This window comes from Patiria miniata, unplaced genomic scaffold, assembly GCF_015706575.1.
Source record: "Patiria miniata isolate m_02_andy unplaced genomic scaffold, ASM1570657v1 HiC_scaffold_26, whole genome shotgun sequence".
Classification (NCBI taxonomy): domain Eukaryota; kingdom Metazoa; phylum Echinodermata; class Asteroidea; order Valvatida; family Asterinidae; genus Patiria; species Patiria miniata.
In genome coordinates this window covers 9,693,326-9,709,587 of record NW_024037065.1, presented here as the reverse complement: position 1 = coordinate 9,709,587, position 16,262 = coordinate 9,693,326, and the positions used below count along the sequence as shown (strand labels likewise).

General features: G+C 39.9%; 2 protein-coding genes across 3 annotated transcripts; one reads left to right on the top strand and one right to left on the bottom strand.

Moving 5' to 3' along the window:
• Positions 1-868: 868 nt before the first annotated feature.
• LOC119734053 (monocarboxylate transporter 11-like) lies at positions 869-7,893 on the bottom strand. The gene is made up of 3 exons (XM_038207425.1): positions 7,476-7,893; positions 6,880-7,023; positions 869-1,317 (listed from the first exon to the last, which is right to left on the bottom strand). The coding sequence occupies exons 1-3, from the start codon at positions 7,687-7,689 to the stop codon at positions 995-997; spliced, it is 681 nt and encodes a 226-aa protein (XP_038063353.1). The 5' UTR covers positions 7,690-7,893; the 3' UTR covers positions 869-994.
• Positions 7,894-7,991: 98 nt separating this feature from the next.
• LOC119734051 (monocarboxylate transporter 13-like) lies at positions 7,992-15,623 on the top strand. 2 transcript variants are annotated; one of them, XM_038207424.1, is made up of 4 exons: positions 7,992-9,211; positions 12,286-12,429; positions 14,307-15,137; positions 15,379-15,623. In XM_038207424.1, exons 1-3 carry the CDS (start codon positions 9,121-9,123, stop codon positions 14,804-14,806), a joined length of 735 nt encoding a protein of 244 aa, XP_038063352.1. In that variant the 5' UTR covers positions 7,992-9,120; the 3' UTR covers positions 14,807-15,137; positions 15,379-15,623. The 2 variants fall into 2 exon arrangements, with proteins under 2 accessions (XP_038063352.1, XP_038063351.1); XM_038207423.1 differs by lacking the exon at positions 7,992-9,211 and adding an exon at positions 11,489-11,760.
• The last annotated feature ends 639 nt before the right edge of the window (positions 15,624-16,262 follow it).

Here is a 16,262-nt window from a genome sequence, read left to right as displayed (position 1 = left end):
ATAAATCTCTAACTCGTTCTTTGTCTAATCCAACGACGTGATGATAACACGCCGCTATTAATGATCGTTTGACACATCCATTTCCCCTCAATGTTTTGTAATTAATGAGCTCGTTATATTTATTGATTGTTTCTTGGCACACAGACAAAACAAGTTTCTCCACAGTTTTTCTTTTGTTTCGTTTTAAAATTGACCAATTGATACGATCTTCTTGCGCATTTTCTGCCGAAAAATCAAAGTAACGTGAGACTATTTCACCGCACGTTTCACAAACTAAAAAACAATTCTCGATTATTATATGATGATCGCACTGATCTGTTTTATCAGATAGCTCCAGGTTTTCACTCATTGATATATTTAATAAAAACCGATATTATTTTTTATTAATTTTTCAAATACTCGTCGGTCTAAACATATTACTCTCCATTTTTATTAAAAAACAGCTCCTCTACCTTTTCACAGATAGAGAAGCTAATTTTTTTTGTCTCGAGTTTCAAGGTCACGTGGTGGTGACTCACACATTTTTCAAGGTCGCGTTGTTTAAGCCAAATTGTTATCGTGCCTCAACACGTTTCAAGGTCACGTGGTGGTGACTCACACATTTTCCAAGGTCACGTGGTGGTGACATCACCTCATTTTAGCGACGACAGATTTTTTTTATTTTTTTCTCTCTCTCCCGGCGTCAGGATTTTTTTTTTTTTTTTTTTTTTTTCTCCCGGCGTCAGAGATATTTTTTTTTTTCTCTCTCTCTCTCTCTCCCGGCGTGAGTTTTTTTTTTTTTTTTTTTTTTTTTTTTTTTTCTCTCTCCCGGCGTCAGATATTTTTTTTTTTTTTTTCTCTCTCTCTCTCTCTCTCTCCCGGCGTCAGATTTTTTTTTTTTTTTTTTTTTTTTTTGGAGATCGGGGGATTCCCCTATTTTTCCAAAACCGAGAGCGGCGTGCCCAGGCTCGCCGCAGATTTTTTCGATTTTGGTCCCGTACCCCCGCCTCCCTTACTACTTGCTCTCATGTGCTGATGACGAATTAGTGTGTTCGGTCTGAGGGAGCGTTTGGTATGCGTTTGACTGATCGAGCTCAGGCTGCATCGTTGCTACCATAACGGCGCCACTCGCAACAGAATGCATGGTGATGGCTCCCACTAGTAACATGGTTCCTCTCCAGCCGTAGGTGTCTAAGAAAAGCTGGACCAGGGGCGCGAAGACGATCAGTCCCACGGAGTAGCCGGTCCGTGCAATGCCACTTGCTGTGGCGTAGTTTTTGGTAAAACAGCGTCCGACAGCCTCCTTTGCAACGACATTAGATATGCCTTTGGCAGTACCTTCAAAGATATAATATAAAAAGTATACATCAAAGTCAAGTTTTGGCAATGTGTATAGTTTTCCTCATCTGTTGTAAAGACATGGGTCCCCTACTTGATCTACGTTAATTGCCAAAAACTAGAAACTAATATCACACATACACAAATGTCTCATTGTAACCCCGATATATGTACATTGCTTCAGTATACATAGGTTTTCCTGCATATTTTGAAACTTAATTCATTGCAATTCATAAACGGTTAACTTCAATTTCGTCTCCAGAAGACTGGAACGCGTTTGTCGTTGGTCATTCCAATTGATCAATTTCAACATTTGTCCATTTGATGTCGTCAAATTTCAATGAAATTCGTCTCACCTGATGACCATGTACATAATGTAAGGATTGAATTCGTCTTTGTTCAATCGATTTCAAGAAATGTTCGATCAAATTCATCAGACAATGCGCACGCTGGTATACCATACACAGACGTATTTGGCATGGTGTATTGCAAGACAATAAATTGTAGGTTTAACAACCAATCCAAAGAACAAGAAGAAGAACTGAATGACTGTTTTCGAAGATGTGAAAATATGAATGCAGTTTGCTTTTCATAATAACTAATTATAGGCCTACTTATTTCTTGCGTGAAATGGAAAATATACGCAATTTCATTTGCCTGTGTATACCCTATTTCTTTCAGTTGTTGACGCATAAAATTGTCAACGAACTAAATAAATATTGAAAAAGATTACAATTTTGCATAGTAATTGTTACATGAAAAATGCTTATTTAAGGTTTAAAGACCAACGTTACACGGAGACTAACAGACACAAAAAAAGTAAATATGTAGAAATGAACAGATGAAAACGTAAAAATACGGAAGATGGCCTACAATTATGAGATGAATTTGAATGAAATTTATATAACATTGATTGCAAAATGACGGAATCGATTCATCTATCGCACGTTCAGCAATTGCAGACAACGAAATTGAATTGTCTTTCACGAAAAAAGTATGGCGAAAATGAGCGACCAAAGACGAAATTGAAAATGATGTAAGCAGGATCATGAATTTTCAAGACGAAATTGAGGTCATTACAGAACCGAGCCCAATCTAGCTAATGCATTTTGGGGGTAATTAGCGCCTCTGCGCTCTTATCTGAGATTAAGTAGGTATCCGTTACACTGGGTGGAGCCCAGGACTAACCGACATTATTGCCACTTCAGGAGTGGTTATTATTAGTTACGCAACACAATACGCCGCACACAGACCCTTTACACCCCCGTGGTCAGCATTATGCCCGTGTGAAGCAATTATTAAGATGTTCATCTCAACTTGAAGGTTCAACAGCATGCTAGCTCTGCGTTATATACTTCGTACACAACTGACGACTGGGATTTGATGTATCATTGTCACGTTAGGTATACAATTTCCTTAAAACAAATGGATACAACAAAATTTATAAGAAACATTAAAAAATAATGACACGAAAAGTTCATTTCAGCTGCTGTCGTAGATGCTCTTGTATTTTGCACTGAATCACACACTCAATGCATTTATTGACAACTTCCTATAATGTGATTTATTGAGGTACTGATATGCCAATGAACATTAAAAGTGTGAAATACAAATACTGTACAAAAATGAAAAAGCACGGTACACACATGGGTCTAGTATACCCAATCTAGGTAAAGCATGATACATCAAGCAATCAGTTCAGACCCCGCATGATTAAACTTGTGACAAACTTGCACTGCCGCTGGAACAAACTTTTGCCATGGGGTGCTGGAATAAAGGACGGATAAAATTAATGCGAAAGCGGAGCGCAAAGCCCTTACGTCGTGGCATAATTTGGAATATATATGCTCTGTCGTGCAATCTGGGGGCGATTCCTGTCCACTTTCATTTGACTTTGTTAGCAAAAGTTTTTTGAGATTATGAAGACAATTTATTCATTATTTTGTTTAGAATATACTGTTGCATTGTATCGTTATGCATGACATCGCATGTAAATATTATTGTTGCAAGGCTGCTTTCTTACATTTAGTAAATTCCTTCGTGTATGTTTTGTTTTATACGGCGTGGGGCCACAGGGCCAGGGGCCGCTTTAGTTCTATCTCACCAAACAATGTAGCTCTCGATGTATGCATTGTTATTTGTTTGTTACAGAGAATGGCAAATATAAAAGACTAAAAGACCGAATGCATCTTTATGTTTATGCTCGGTAGATAGCAAGTTTGGGGCTAGGCAAGGATTTATCGGTCTACTGAGATTTTATGAGGAAAAAGTTGCAGAGGATGATGAATAGCTTTTTTATGGCAGGGATTTATCGGTCTACTGAGATTTTATGAGAAAAAAACTTGCAGAGGTAAAACATGAATAGCTTTTTTTTAAAACGAAACTACACTGGAATTGTAGCATGACTATAGTTTCAATAAAAGCCCGTCCCACTCCTTTTAGGTTGGGGTTGTGTCACGGTGAACCTTGCTATTTGTTAATCTTGAGTACAAAATGCTAGCAACGTCAATGAAACTTTTAAATGAAAAGAAAAACCTTCAGGGGAAAGATATGAACATTTGCCCCTATTAAAAGATCGAATGAAAAAAATCCTGGCAAGCATAAACAACTTTGCCACCATCGTCATGGCCGAGGTTATTGCTTCTGGGTCAAAGCTTCCATCATGGCGGAAATATCATAGACATGTCATATTTTTGGATACCTTGAGAAGAAATATCGATTCTGCACTGCCTGAAGATTTAGAAAATACCTCCTCTTAATATTTTACAGTGTTGTGCTAGACTTTCGAAGCGCCGCGCTTAGCCGCGGCAAAACTAGAAACGAACAAAACGAAGGAGATATTTGTAGAGCAAGCATAATGTATAGCGTAGCGGCGCAATTTCATCGTCGCGTAGAACACTGCTGGCTGGAACACATTTTTGCCTAGGAGAAGGGGGTGCTGAAGCATATTCCAGCACCCCAATCCAAAAAGTTGGGGGTGCTGCAGCATCCACAGCACCCCCATTCCCGGGGGCTTGAAACTTGACTGTTATTATTCAGAAACTTAGACCATCCTTCCAGAAGAAGCATTAGGCTATGCCCATACGGACGATTATGGAAAACAACATGGTCAGTAAAAACCATTGGCCAGAGTTTTTTTTATGGAAGTCGGCCTAGTGGCCCAAGTGCCATTTTGTTACATATTTTCAGAAGCTGTCAAAGTAACAGAAAATAAGTAGGAGAAAAACACCTTCCTTCATATTACTGTTCCACAAAACTGAGCTTAAATACATAAACTATTTGTTATTCAAAAACAGCTTCATCGTGTGTACTTAACGAAAAGTTAAAACCACAAACGTGCGACTGCAAGGCGAAATAACTTTTGACGTTTTAAGAAAACCCCGAACGGATGACTAATAAACACATAAATCTCATATTGGGTATAAACTTCTCTAAGTCAAAGATGCAATTTGTATCATTATATGTTTGAGTACTATTAGGTTGACATCACATTGCTTTTTAATCGGTTTTTTTTTTTGGCGAAGACTATTGTTTTGTACTGCGGAAAAGAAATTGTATGAATGTTCAATCAACCAACCAAGAGATAATGAAGTGACTTGTATGGGTTGTAGTTTTTCGTTGACTGAATTGAGTGGCGATTACTTACAAAAATGAGTACAAAAATTGTTTTGAGTACACCTACTTCTGAATATTCAAAACACTCTGTAAAAAGGATGACATATCACCAAACTATTGGATATTTGTCCAGATTTTATTTGAACATAAACCCTGTTAAGTGTTGCATATTTCCAGAGTGATTCAGGCATCGGATTTCCGTTGAAAAGTAAATTAGAGCTTACTTTGATCATAGCTCAATGCTTTGATTCACCTTCCCACTATAAGGGGAGAAATTCTGTTGACAATTTAAAGCTTATTTTAATCGGCGCTCTTCATAAGGGGCGGATTTAACATGTTGACAATTTAGAGCTTAATTACTTTGATTCGCCCTCTCAACAAAGGGACGGATTTCAAATTAACGTTGAGAGCTGACTTTGATTCGCCCCCTCAATATTAGGGTCGATTTCTGTTGGCAATTTAGAGCACTCTTTGATTCACCCTCTCAATAATAAGGTGCGGATTTCTGTGGACAACTTAGAGGTTAAATTCACCGTCCCAGATAAGGTGGCGGATTTCTGATGACAATTAAACTTAGGAGTAATTACTTTGATTCGCCCTCCAAAAATTGGGGGCGGATTTTTAAAGTTAGGGGGCCTATATTGATTCGCACTACCAATAAGGGTGCACATTTCTGTTGACAATATAAAGCTCATTTTGACCCCCCCCCCAAATTTAAAAGTTAAACACATTCAGAAACAAAGTCTTTTACAGACCCATCTTAAAAACAAGAAAAAAAGATTTTATAAATCGTATTGTTTGCCTAACCAGGGTTGTAAATAAAGACATTGTATACTACAGTTGTTGGCAGTTGTTGGAAAAAGTGTTCTGAGTCAATTTCTTTGTTGTTCCAAACAGTCAGAATACACAATAAATTGTCTTTTTGTGTGTGTGATGAAACAGGTTTTAGGGTCATTGCGTTAAAATGTTGATATTCTCTGAACGGATTGAGCAAATTCAGTATTTTTTCATCTAACAATAGCTTATGAAATTGGCTTTCCAGTCATTATTATTTTGGTACTACATATTGTTTTAAATATGAAATTTATTTTTTGGGGTTTGCCTCCACTTTTTTTTTTACTCACCCATTAATAGCATTTCGTTGGCCAGTTAAAGTGTTCAGACAAGCACGCGTAAAGGAATCCCAAGGTTCATATAATTTCACGTCAAAGTCGTCTCGATCTTGATTATATTTTCCTAACCAATGCTAACCATGATCGCTATCCTTGCTCCAAGCATCCAAGAATGCTCCAAGTAAAATTGTTCCGTGCTCTATGCTTCAGCCACCTGAATCACACAGCTGCATTGTACATACACAATGTACATGCTATCCTACAATCTAGCTCCATGATAATAGCATCATATGGATGGTCACACACTGGCATGGGTAACACCTATACTGACCACGGCCTGCAAGTCACTGCTCTTAGCTAGTGGATCAGTTACAGCTGACCACAAGTAGGCTCTTATCAGTCTAAACATGCTAAAACATCAGGTTATCCGCTGCAGGCACTGCATGCTTCATTAGGCTTGAACCTCAGAAACTAAGGTTTGAGAAAATGCATTAGATTGGGCTCAGTTCTGTAATGGTAGCGAAAATGAAACGCGTGTTCAGAGCGATTCTCAAATTCAGACGAAAATGATTAACCAATTTTCATAAGTGATTGAACATTTTAGGAAATTCGCCGGGAAAACCTATATTAAACAAATTCGATGGAAATATTATTTAACATTTTAATTAACATTAGATTGATAAGCTCAATGATGACTGGAAAGAAGCTGGGGTATCTCTGCGATAGAATCTGTTTGCTACGAGTGTTAAATTAATCGGGAAAACCGATACATTTCATGTGGAAATTCAATGAAGTTGAAATCGTTGTTTTTCAATGTTTTTTAATACAACGTTACCTGCCAGTAACGTGTACAGCAACGCCAGTTGCAGAGAGTTCTCGACGAACGATCCGGCAATGGCCGCTGCACTCATCATCACGCCACACGTCATCATGACGTAACCAGCCCCAAAGCGCCTGCTCACTAATCCTCCGAAAGGAGCTGTGGAGACGTAAAATATTTGATTTTGAGTTGATCAAAGGATGGAACATCCTTGTTTCTAGATGATCGTGCAGTTTACTCTCCGCACGTATATCAGTTCACAAAATTTCAACATTTATGTGTATTTAATTTTAAAATAATGACTGTGAAATAGAATGAAAATGGTATTGCTGAAGGGACCCATTTAAAACCGATGCATGGAGAAAATTAAAATCATAATTATATTTTGAAAGTATCATATTCACATGTAGTCTGGGTTGCATTACAACCAACAATTATTACATTTAAATAGTGGCTTACAGTCATGCAGATGAGTAATTGATATACGCATGAAAACGCTCAGTCAATTTTAATACAGTACAACAGCCATGCATGCGCTTCTTCGCAACGCCATAAATATAATACACACAGTTGAATTAAATTGCAGTTTAGACAAAAACTGTCAGTGTTACCTACGAATCCACTTGTTGCGGTTGTCAGTGACGCTATCCAGCCGATAATCCACATTTGGGAGGTCAGTTGGATTTGCAAAATCGGCAGCATTATCCCGAGACCTTTGGTAATGCCGATCACCATGAGGTTGTTGGTCCAGAGCGCGAGGACCGCGACCCAGCCGGGCCATCCGCCGTCCGGCCCCTCCAGACTGTTGCTCACCACCCCGCTCATAGTCCGGGACTATTTTGGTTTAGGAACAGGGTGCGCGGTGGTTGACTTTCTTGCTCAAAGGTTTTAGAAGGGGTACCGGGTGGGCATGGACATGATATATACATAACACATCTCGCAGTTACGTGACACCGCCATCACGTGAATATTATGTATACATGTAGTCCTACATCTAAATTCTATTACATAACACTTCGTGCAAGTCTTCAGAGGGTATGCATTCCTTTCAGGTGCCAGGCATGCGGATCACACAATACATTCAAAGAATCTATAGTAATTCAAATGAGGTAGTGTAGCATGGGTATATAAACCCCCGGCTGAAAGGAGCCAGCATCTTTTCTTCGTGTGATAGGCATAGCGAAAAGAGCTGAACAGTTCAGCTCCTTGTTCATTGCAATAATGAATACTGACTCGTCCGAAGACGACATTAAATCACCCCAACCAGGCCAAGGTAAGCCTATATAGTTCTCGCCGGGACATCGATGCTCGGTTACAGGCCAATGCCGACGGTATCCAGAAGTTATCGGCTTCTGTTAATGCCATGCAAGAGATGCTGGCATCAGTGGTTCATTCCCGTGACTTATCCGGACGTGCGAAGCACGCCGGCCCCAGCAACTCCGCTGGTAGTCCACCCCAGTTTGAGGTCTCGGCTCAATACGACGAGGAGTTTGTAGACGAGCTACTAAGCCAGGAAGCTGTGGCATACGACCCAGCTAATCTTAGTTTGACCTGACCAGTGTACTGGCGGATAACCAAGCCATTACAGCGCAAGCTGATTTTGACGTTCTTCCAAGTGAAGATATTTACAATGACAGTGAGGCTAATTAGCCCCGAGATATTTAGCAACCTAGCAGAAAGAGCTGTAAAAGCGGTAACTTTGCCAATCAAGAAAGAGACGTATGCAAAAATTGCAGAAAAATACGTTACACCGTCAAATGCGGTAGCTGTGTCGGCACCCAGAATAGACAGTGAACTTTGGGGAACCATCCCCGCCTCAGCTAGATCCAAGGACGTGATCTTACAGAAAATCCAAAAACAAGTTATCAAAGGTTTGCTTCCTTACTGCAAAATGTTGACTGAATTGCGTGATGCAACAAAGTCAGGCTAAGTTGTGAACATTGACAAGTTAAAGGAACTTGCTTTAGATGGCATTACCCTTGCAGGGAACGCCTCTTATGAACTGTGTTCCCGCAATACTCCCGTCTCAGAAATGTTGTTTGGGAAAGACATGAATAATACATGTACAATGAAACAGGTAGCTGATGAAGCCTACAAAGCAGGCAAAAAAATGACCTCAGACGAGAGGAAAAATCAGTCTTCCTATCGCCGTTATGTGCCTTATAACCAGCAGAGAACAGGCAAAGGCTCGTCCGCAAACTACAGCGGACCCACTGTTAGACAGACGCTTCTGGCGTTCATCTTCTCGGGGTTCGAATGTTCCCCAACATAGCCGTGGGCGATCCACCTGGCAGCAGAGATCTAACAAACCATCTACTGCAACGAAGCCTACTTCAGAAAAAAACGGGTATGTAAAATCAGACCTGCTATCCTCTCCATTGGCAAGTGCCGGGAGACTAAAATTACACAAGGGCGATTGGTCTCAAATCCCTTCTGATAGGTGGATTCTAATCACCATATCAGGTTGTAAAATTGATGAGCTGTCCAATTCAAACCTCAAAACCTCAAAAGAAATCCTTCTGTGATCAAGAATCACTTGTGATCAATACTGAGATAAGTGAACTGCACAAAGGTGCAATCAGAGAAGTTTCTCTGGCGGAATGCCAGTTTCTGTCGAACACTTTTCTGATAGTGAAAAAGACAGGTGGATTGAGACCATTTATTAATTTGAAAGATCTTAACAAATTTGTGTCGTACGAGCACTTCAAAATGGAAAATATCAAGCTCGTGAAAAACCTAATTCAAGTTAATGACTTTCTCACGTCAATTGACCTGAAAGATGCTTATTTTTCTATTCCAATGTGTGAGAAGGATCAACCTTATCTTTGATTCTCTTGGGCAGAAAAATGTGTTTGCTTTATTTGCCTACCATTTGGCTTATCATCAGCCCCTAGAATTTTTACTAAGGTTATGAAACCTATAGTAGCATCAGCGAGCAGTCGAGGTATTCACTTGGTCATTTATTTAGATGACATCCTCATCATGTCTTCTTCAAAAGAAGAAAGCACCACAAACACTAATTTCGTGATAAACATACTCCAAAATCTTGGATTTGAAATTAATTATAACAAATCAATGTCAATTCACATCCCTAAAAGTAAGGTGGAAAAAGTCAAGTTGGAATGAAAGAAAGAAAGAAAGATTAATCGGAACAAATCCAAAGAGTGGTCGGGTTGTGCCCGACCACTCAATGAGCAGGAAACAAAGTCTCCAGTCAGGCCTCCTGTGGAGTTAATCACTCTACCCCAAACTTGGAATTTGTGGCTGTCCCACCCAGGGCTGGCAATAGTGCAGTGACCGCATATCAATTAGTGTCTAGTGTGCATACACTGTATAGCTACTAAGCACTAGCACCACAATATCGATATCATCGATACTAGTCTTTAAAGTGATACAACTAAAGCAACAAACTGATAAACTATGACAATTACACAACGCTCAGTTTTCTTCCTAAAGAAAATAATCTAAGCATGGTCAAATGGTTCCCACAGTAGTCTCATAACACTTCCACTAACAAAAGGATACGAAATAATCGGAATGAAATGATAACTGCTCCTAACTTCTACTTTAACGAATTAAAGAAAAGAATTTCTGTACAAATATGAACCTGATTACTGTTTCTGGCAAGTCAATTCACTATAAATGCCGTTTCAAGATCCAAATGTCAAAATAGTAAGAGTACAAACATCACAAAATGAGACCTGTTTTAGTCAGAAAAGGAAAATTTAACAAATGAAAAGAAACTATTCGAAGCACCTTAAGACTATGGTGAATGGAGCAGTGTGTACTCTCGTGTTTACATAACAATCCACAAGAATGATGTTGCATGAATTGTTTTTCAATAAAACACAACCAAAAATAAGAACTTCAGAAAAATGTGTCAAGAAATTGTCTTTAAAACTTTTTTGGTGTTTATTTCATTTTGTAATCAACAATTTTAGACAGCAATTGCCCCTTTTCAATCCCACTTTCATCACAACGCGGACGCCGCCATTTTGAAATTATAGGTAGCAGACCAGTAAATGAACTTCCATAGACCCCAATGGTAAATGCTCCCACTTCAGAAATTCGGGAAAAATACTAACAACTCTCCAAGGTGTTCGAGACACACATCAAAATAAAGCTTATTTCATCACCTTTTATTTTATTTTCAATTTTTTGGGGTTAACTGATGAGTTTTAGGAGAAATTTCCATCCGAAGATGATCACCCCTAAAAATAGTCCTGAAGCCCATCGCCATTTTGACTAACGATGGCTACACTCCATTGCAAAATAGAGCGCTTTTAGGGTCCAAATTACATCCAAATTACACACAACTGCAAGCTCCCAGTCCTGTGCACGGCTTCCATCCATTTTTTCACAAACCCTCAAGTTCATGGTCCACAATACTCTCAAATACTGAAGATTTTGAGGGCATGCAAATCGTGATTTGGCCGGCATAGGCAATTTGGGGCCTATTTACTGGTCTGCAACCTTATTGAATCTCCCATGGCAATTTAGATGTAGGACTATCTCACTCAAAAGTTATTTCCATAATATTCACGTGATGGCGATGTCACGTGACTGCGAGTTGTGTTGTGTATATATCATGTCCATGCCCACCCAGTACCCCTTCTAAAACCTTGGAGCAAGAAAGTCAACCACCACGCACCCTGTTCCTTCATCAAAATAGTCCCTGGACTATGAGCGGGGTGGTGAGCAACAGTCTAGAGGGGCCGGACGGCGGAAGGCCCGGCTGGGTCGCGGTCCTCGCGCTCTGGACCGAAAACCTCATGGAGACCGGCATTACCAAAGGTCTCGGGATAATGCTGCCGATTTTGCAAATCCAACTGACCTCCCAAATGTGGATTATCGGCTGGATAGCGTCACTGACGATCGCAACAAGTGGATTCGTAGGTTCATGTTCATGCGTATATCAATTACTCATCTGCATGACTGTAAGCCACTATTTAAATGTAATAATTGTTGGTTGTAATGCAACCCAGACTACATGTGAATATGATACTTTAAAAACATAATTATGATTTTAATTTTCTCCATGCATCGGTTTCAAATGGGTCCCTTCAGCAATACCATTTTTATTCTATTTCACAGTCATCATTTTAAATTAAATACACATAAATGTTGAAATTGTGTGAACTGATATACGTGCGGAGAGTAAACTGCACGATCATTATTATTTTTTCGGTGGTCTGGTCACAACATAATTTACTATTATGATAAGTTGATTATATTACTCTTAATTTACTACAGACATCATCATTGTGCCCAAAACGCAATATAGCCGAACAGAATTTTCACTGTATGGTATCCTACTTAATTGTTATCCTACTTAATTGTTATCCAACTTCATTCGCATCTAGAAACAAGGATGTTCCATCCTTTGATCAACTCAAAATCAAATATTTTACGTCTCCACAGCTCCTTTCGGAGGATTAGTGAGCAGGCGCTTTGGGGCTGATTACGTCATGATGACGTGTGGCGTGATGATGAGTGCAGCGGCCATTGCCGGATCGTTCGTCGAGAACCCTCTGCAACTGGCGTTGCTGTACACGTTACTGGCAGGTTGTATTAAAAAACATTGAAAAACAATGATTTCAACTTCATTGAATTTCCACATGAAATGTATCGGTTTTCCCGATTAATTTAACACTCGTAGCAAACAGATTCCATCCCAGAGATACTCCAGCTTCTTTCCAGTCATCAATGAGCTTATCAATCTAATCAGTTAATTAAAATGTTAAATAATATTTCCATCGAATTTGTTTAAAGGGAATATACATCATTTGCTTTTACTGTTATTTTTCAGAAATGGATGGAATTAAGGGGTTGCAAATATATAGCAAATATAGTTACACTGACTTTTTTGAGGTTTTGGGTTCGAAAATGCTATAAAAACCAAGAAAAACAATCATTTTCCTGTAGTCTGGTTCCCTGACTCCATATAAGAAGAAACAGAGCAGTTTACATATATTGGGTAATTGTAAGGTCAGGGAACAAGTCTAGCTGGCTCGTACCCGTTCATAGGTTTGTAATCGATTGCAAACAAGTGCGATGGTCAATTGGGGCCAGTATTTGAAAAAAACCCAGTTTTTTCCAACGCTGATCGGCCGATCAGCGTTGGAAATTGATATAAGAATACCACTTTTCTTGAAAATGAAAGTATACCAGGTGCCATGATTTTACAGGATGCGTTACACTGTCATTCACTATTAGTCCAGCAAGGTATTTCAAAATGATTTGGTAGTTTTATTTTTTGATGTTTGCAAATGCTGTATTTTCCCTTCAATATAGGTTTTCCCGGCCAATTTCCTAAAATGTTCAATCACTTCTAATAATCGGTCAATCATTTTCGTCTGAAATTGAGACTCGCTCTGAACACGTGTTTAATTTTCGTTTTTCGTCTTGAAAATTCATGATCCTGCATACCCCATTTTCAATTTCGTCTTTGGTCGCTCATTTTTGCCATACTTTTTCGTGAAAGACAATTAAATTTCGTCGTCTGCAATTGCTGAACGTGCGATAGATGAATGGGTTCTGTCATTTTGCAATCAATGTTATATAAATTTCATTCAAACTCACCTCATAATTGTAGGCCATCTTCCATATTTTTACGTTTTCATCTGTTCATTTCTACATATTTACTTTATTTTTGTGTCTGTTAGTCTCCTTGTGTAACGTAGGTCTTTAAACCTTCAATAAGCATTTGTCATGTCACAATTATTATGCAAAATTATAATCTTTTTCAATATTTATTTAGTTCTTTGACAATTTTAAGCGTCAACAACTGAAAGAAATAGGGTATACACAGTCGAATAAAATTGCGTATTTACCATTTTATGCAAGAAATAAGTAGGCCTGTAATTATTAATTATGAAAAGCAAACTGCATTCATATTTTCACATCTTCGAAAACAGTCATTCAGTTCTTCTTCTTGTTCTTTGGATTGGTTGTTAAACCTACAATTTATTGTCTTGCAATACACCATGCCAAATACGTCTGTGTATGGTATACCAGCGTGCGCATTGTCTGATGAATTTGATCGAACATTTCTTGAAATCGATTGAACAAAGACAAATTCTATCCTTACATTATGTGCATGGTCATCAGGTGAGACAATTCCATTGAAATTTGACGACATCGAATGGACAAATGTTCAAATTGATCAATTGGAATGACCAACGACAAACGCGTTCCAGTCTTCTGGAGACGAAATTGAAGTTAACCGTTTATGAATTGGAATGAATTAAGTTTCAAAAGTTGCAGGAAAACCTATGTATAAAGCAATGTATATATCGGGGTTACAATGAGACATTAATATATGTGAGATATTCGTTTCTAGTTTTTGGCAATGTAGATCAAATAGGGGACCCATGTCTACACAACAGATGATGAAAACTATACACATTGCCAAAACTTGTCTTTGATGTATATCTTTGAAGGTACTGCAATAGGTATATCGAGTGTCGTTGCAAAGGAGGTTGTCGGACGCTGTTTTACCAAGAACTACGCCACAGCCAATGGCATCGCACGGACCGGCTACTCCGTGGGACTGATCGTCTTCGCGCCCCTGGTCCAGCTTTTCTTAAACACCTACGGCTGGAGAGGAACCATGTTAATAGTGGGAGCCATCACCATGCATTTTGTTGCGAGTGGCGCCGTTATGGTAGCAACGAGGCAGCCTGAGCTGGATCAGTCAAACGCATACCAAACGCTCCCCCAGACCGAACGCACCAATTCGCCATCAGCACATGAGAGCACTCTCCGTTCTCACCGTAGTTCGCTGAGGAAGTTCGTCTCTAAGAACTTCGAGGCGGGACTACTTCTCAATGCGCGCTTCTGGTTGGTGGCCGTCATATCTTGCTGCACGATCTACGCGTACCTCATGTGGATTGTGTATTTCGTGTCCCAGGCGCAGTCCAACGGGTTCACTTTGGAGTAGGCGGGGTCTTTCGTGACCATCGCGGGCATTGCGAACCTGTTTGGTAAAATCAGTCAGGGACTGGTCACCGACCGCGGAGTGATGTCCTCGTGGACTCTGGTTGCCGTTTGCCTCGTTATGAGTTCCGTCTCGTACCTTGCCTCCTCTTTGCTGACTTCTTATTGGGCAATGATGACGTCAGCGGTGCTGATTTTGTTCATCGAGGGGGTCTTGTCCTGCCAGACGGATGTTCTCGTCAAGCAGGTTCTTGGTGTCGAGCTATTGGCGGGTGCTTTTGGCTGGATCGGGCTAAAGGTGACGTTATTATTAGTCGCTTTGGGATTTCTGCCTGGTACGTATAAGCCTTATAAATGAATGTCGTTTCCTTACGCCACTTTCTTCACTGCAGTAGTCTAGTATGTAGTTTCAACATATAAGTAATAATTATTAGGAAGTACTTTAATTCATGGTGTTACTTGTGTGGCATTACTGGCAATGTGCATCACACCATGCAATAGCATAAAAGATCAACAATGTCAAACCATTCTACGAGACTTCGCGATTTCAATTTTACCTTCTGTCTCTGTTTTAAGGTTTGGTTTACGACTTGACCGGAAGTTACACAGCAGCCTTTCTACTGATAGGCAGCGTGCAGGCTGTACCACTGGTGCCTTTGCTAATGCTAAGATATTCTCAACGGTAGAACCTCGGAGAGTTTTTTTTTGCATTGGAGGGTTTCATAATTGACTGTGAGTCGATCGGAGTTGAAACAGAAGCATAAGGACATAATGTACATTGAACAAGTGTGTTTTGATCAATTAAAGATTAGTTGCACGCAATCCTGGCTTTATGCCTTTTCCTGGCTTTATGCCTTTTGGTCTGTGTCTGGTGTTGTTGCGATTTCTATGGGTGTGGCAATCTTGCCATACCTCGTGTGAACAACATTCATCCGAGTATGATAATGCAGCATGGCAGTGGCGCACCCAGGATATGGCTTTGTGGGGGGGGGGGGGGGCTCACAATTTTTTTTTTACATTTTTTAGAAGTAAAATTTTTGTCAAAAAATTCTGCCCACAATTTTTGGCCGCAAAAAAAAAGGGGGTTTTGTTTTGGGGGCGGACTATTTTGACGTTGGTGGCGCCACTTACATCCCTATTATACTACTCGAAAATAGGCCACATTATCACCAAGGTCCAATCGTGGGCAACCTCGTCCCCAGGGTGTCGAGCAGTACGCGCCCACCACTACCTGCTCTCTCACCCTGGTATTGGATCATTTGCATGTGCAAGATTTTTGAACACGTATGCAAATGAGGAATAGTCTGGCGCCTACTTGGGGGGGGGGGGGGGACGGGGCCCTCACTCTTTCCGAAGCCATCGCCCCAAAATGGGACACTGTTTTTTTGAAAATCCTGTATGCACAAAATTCATTCAAACGAAGATCCACAATTACGAGGGAAACATCTGCAGCCAGACGC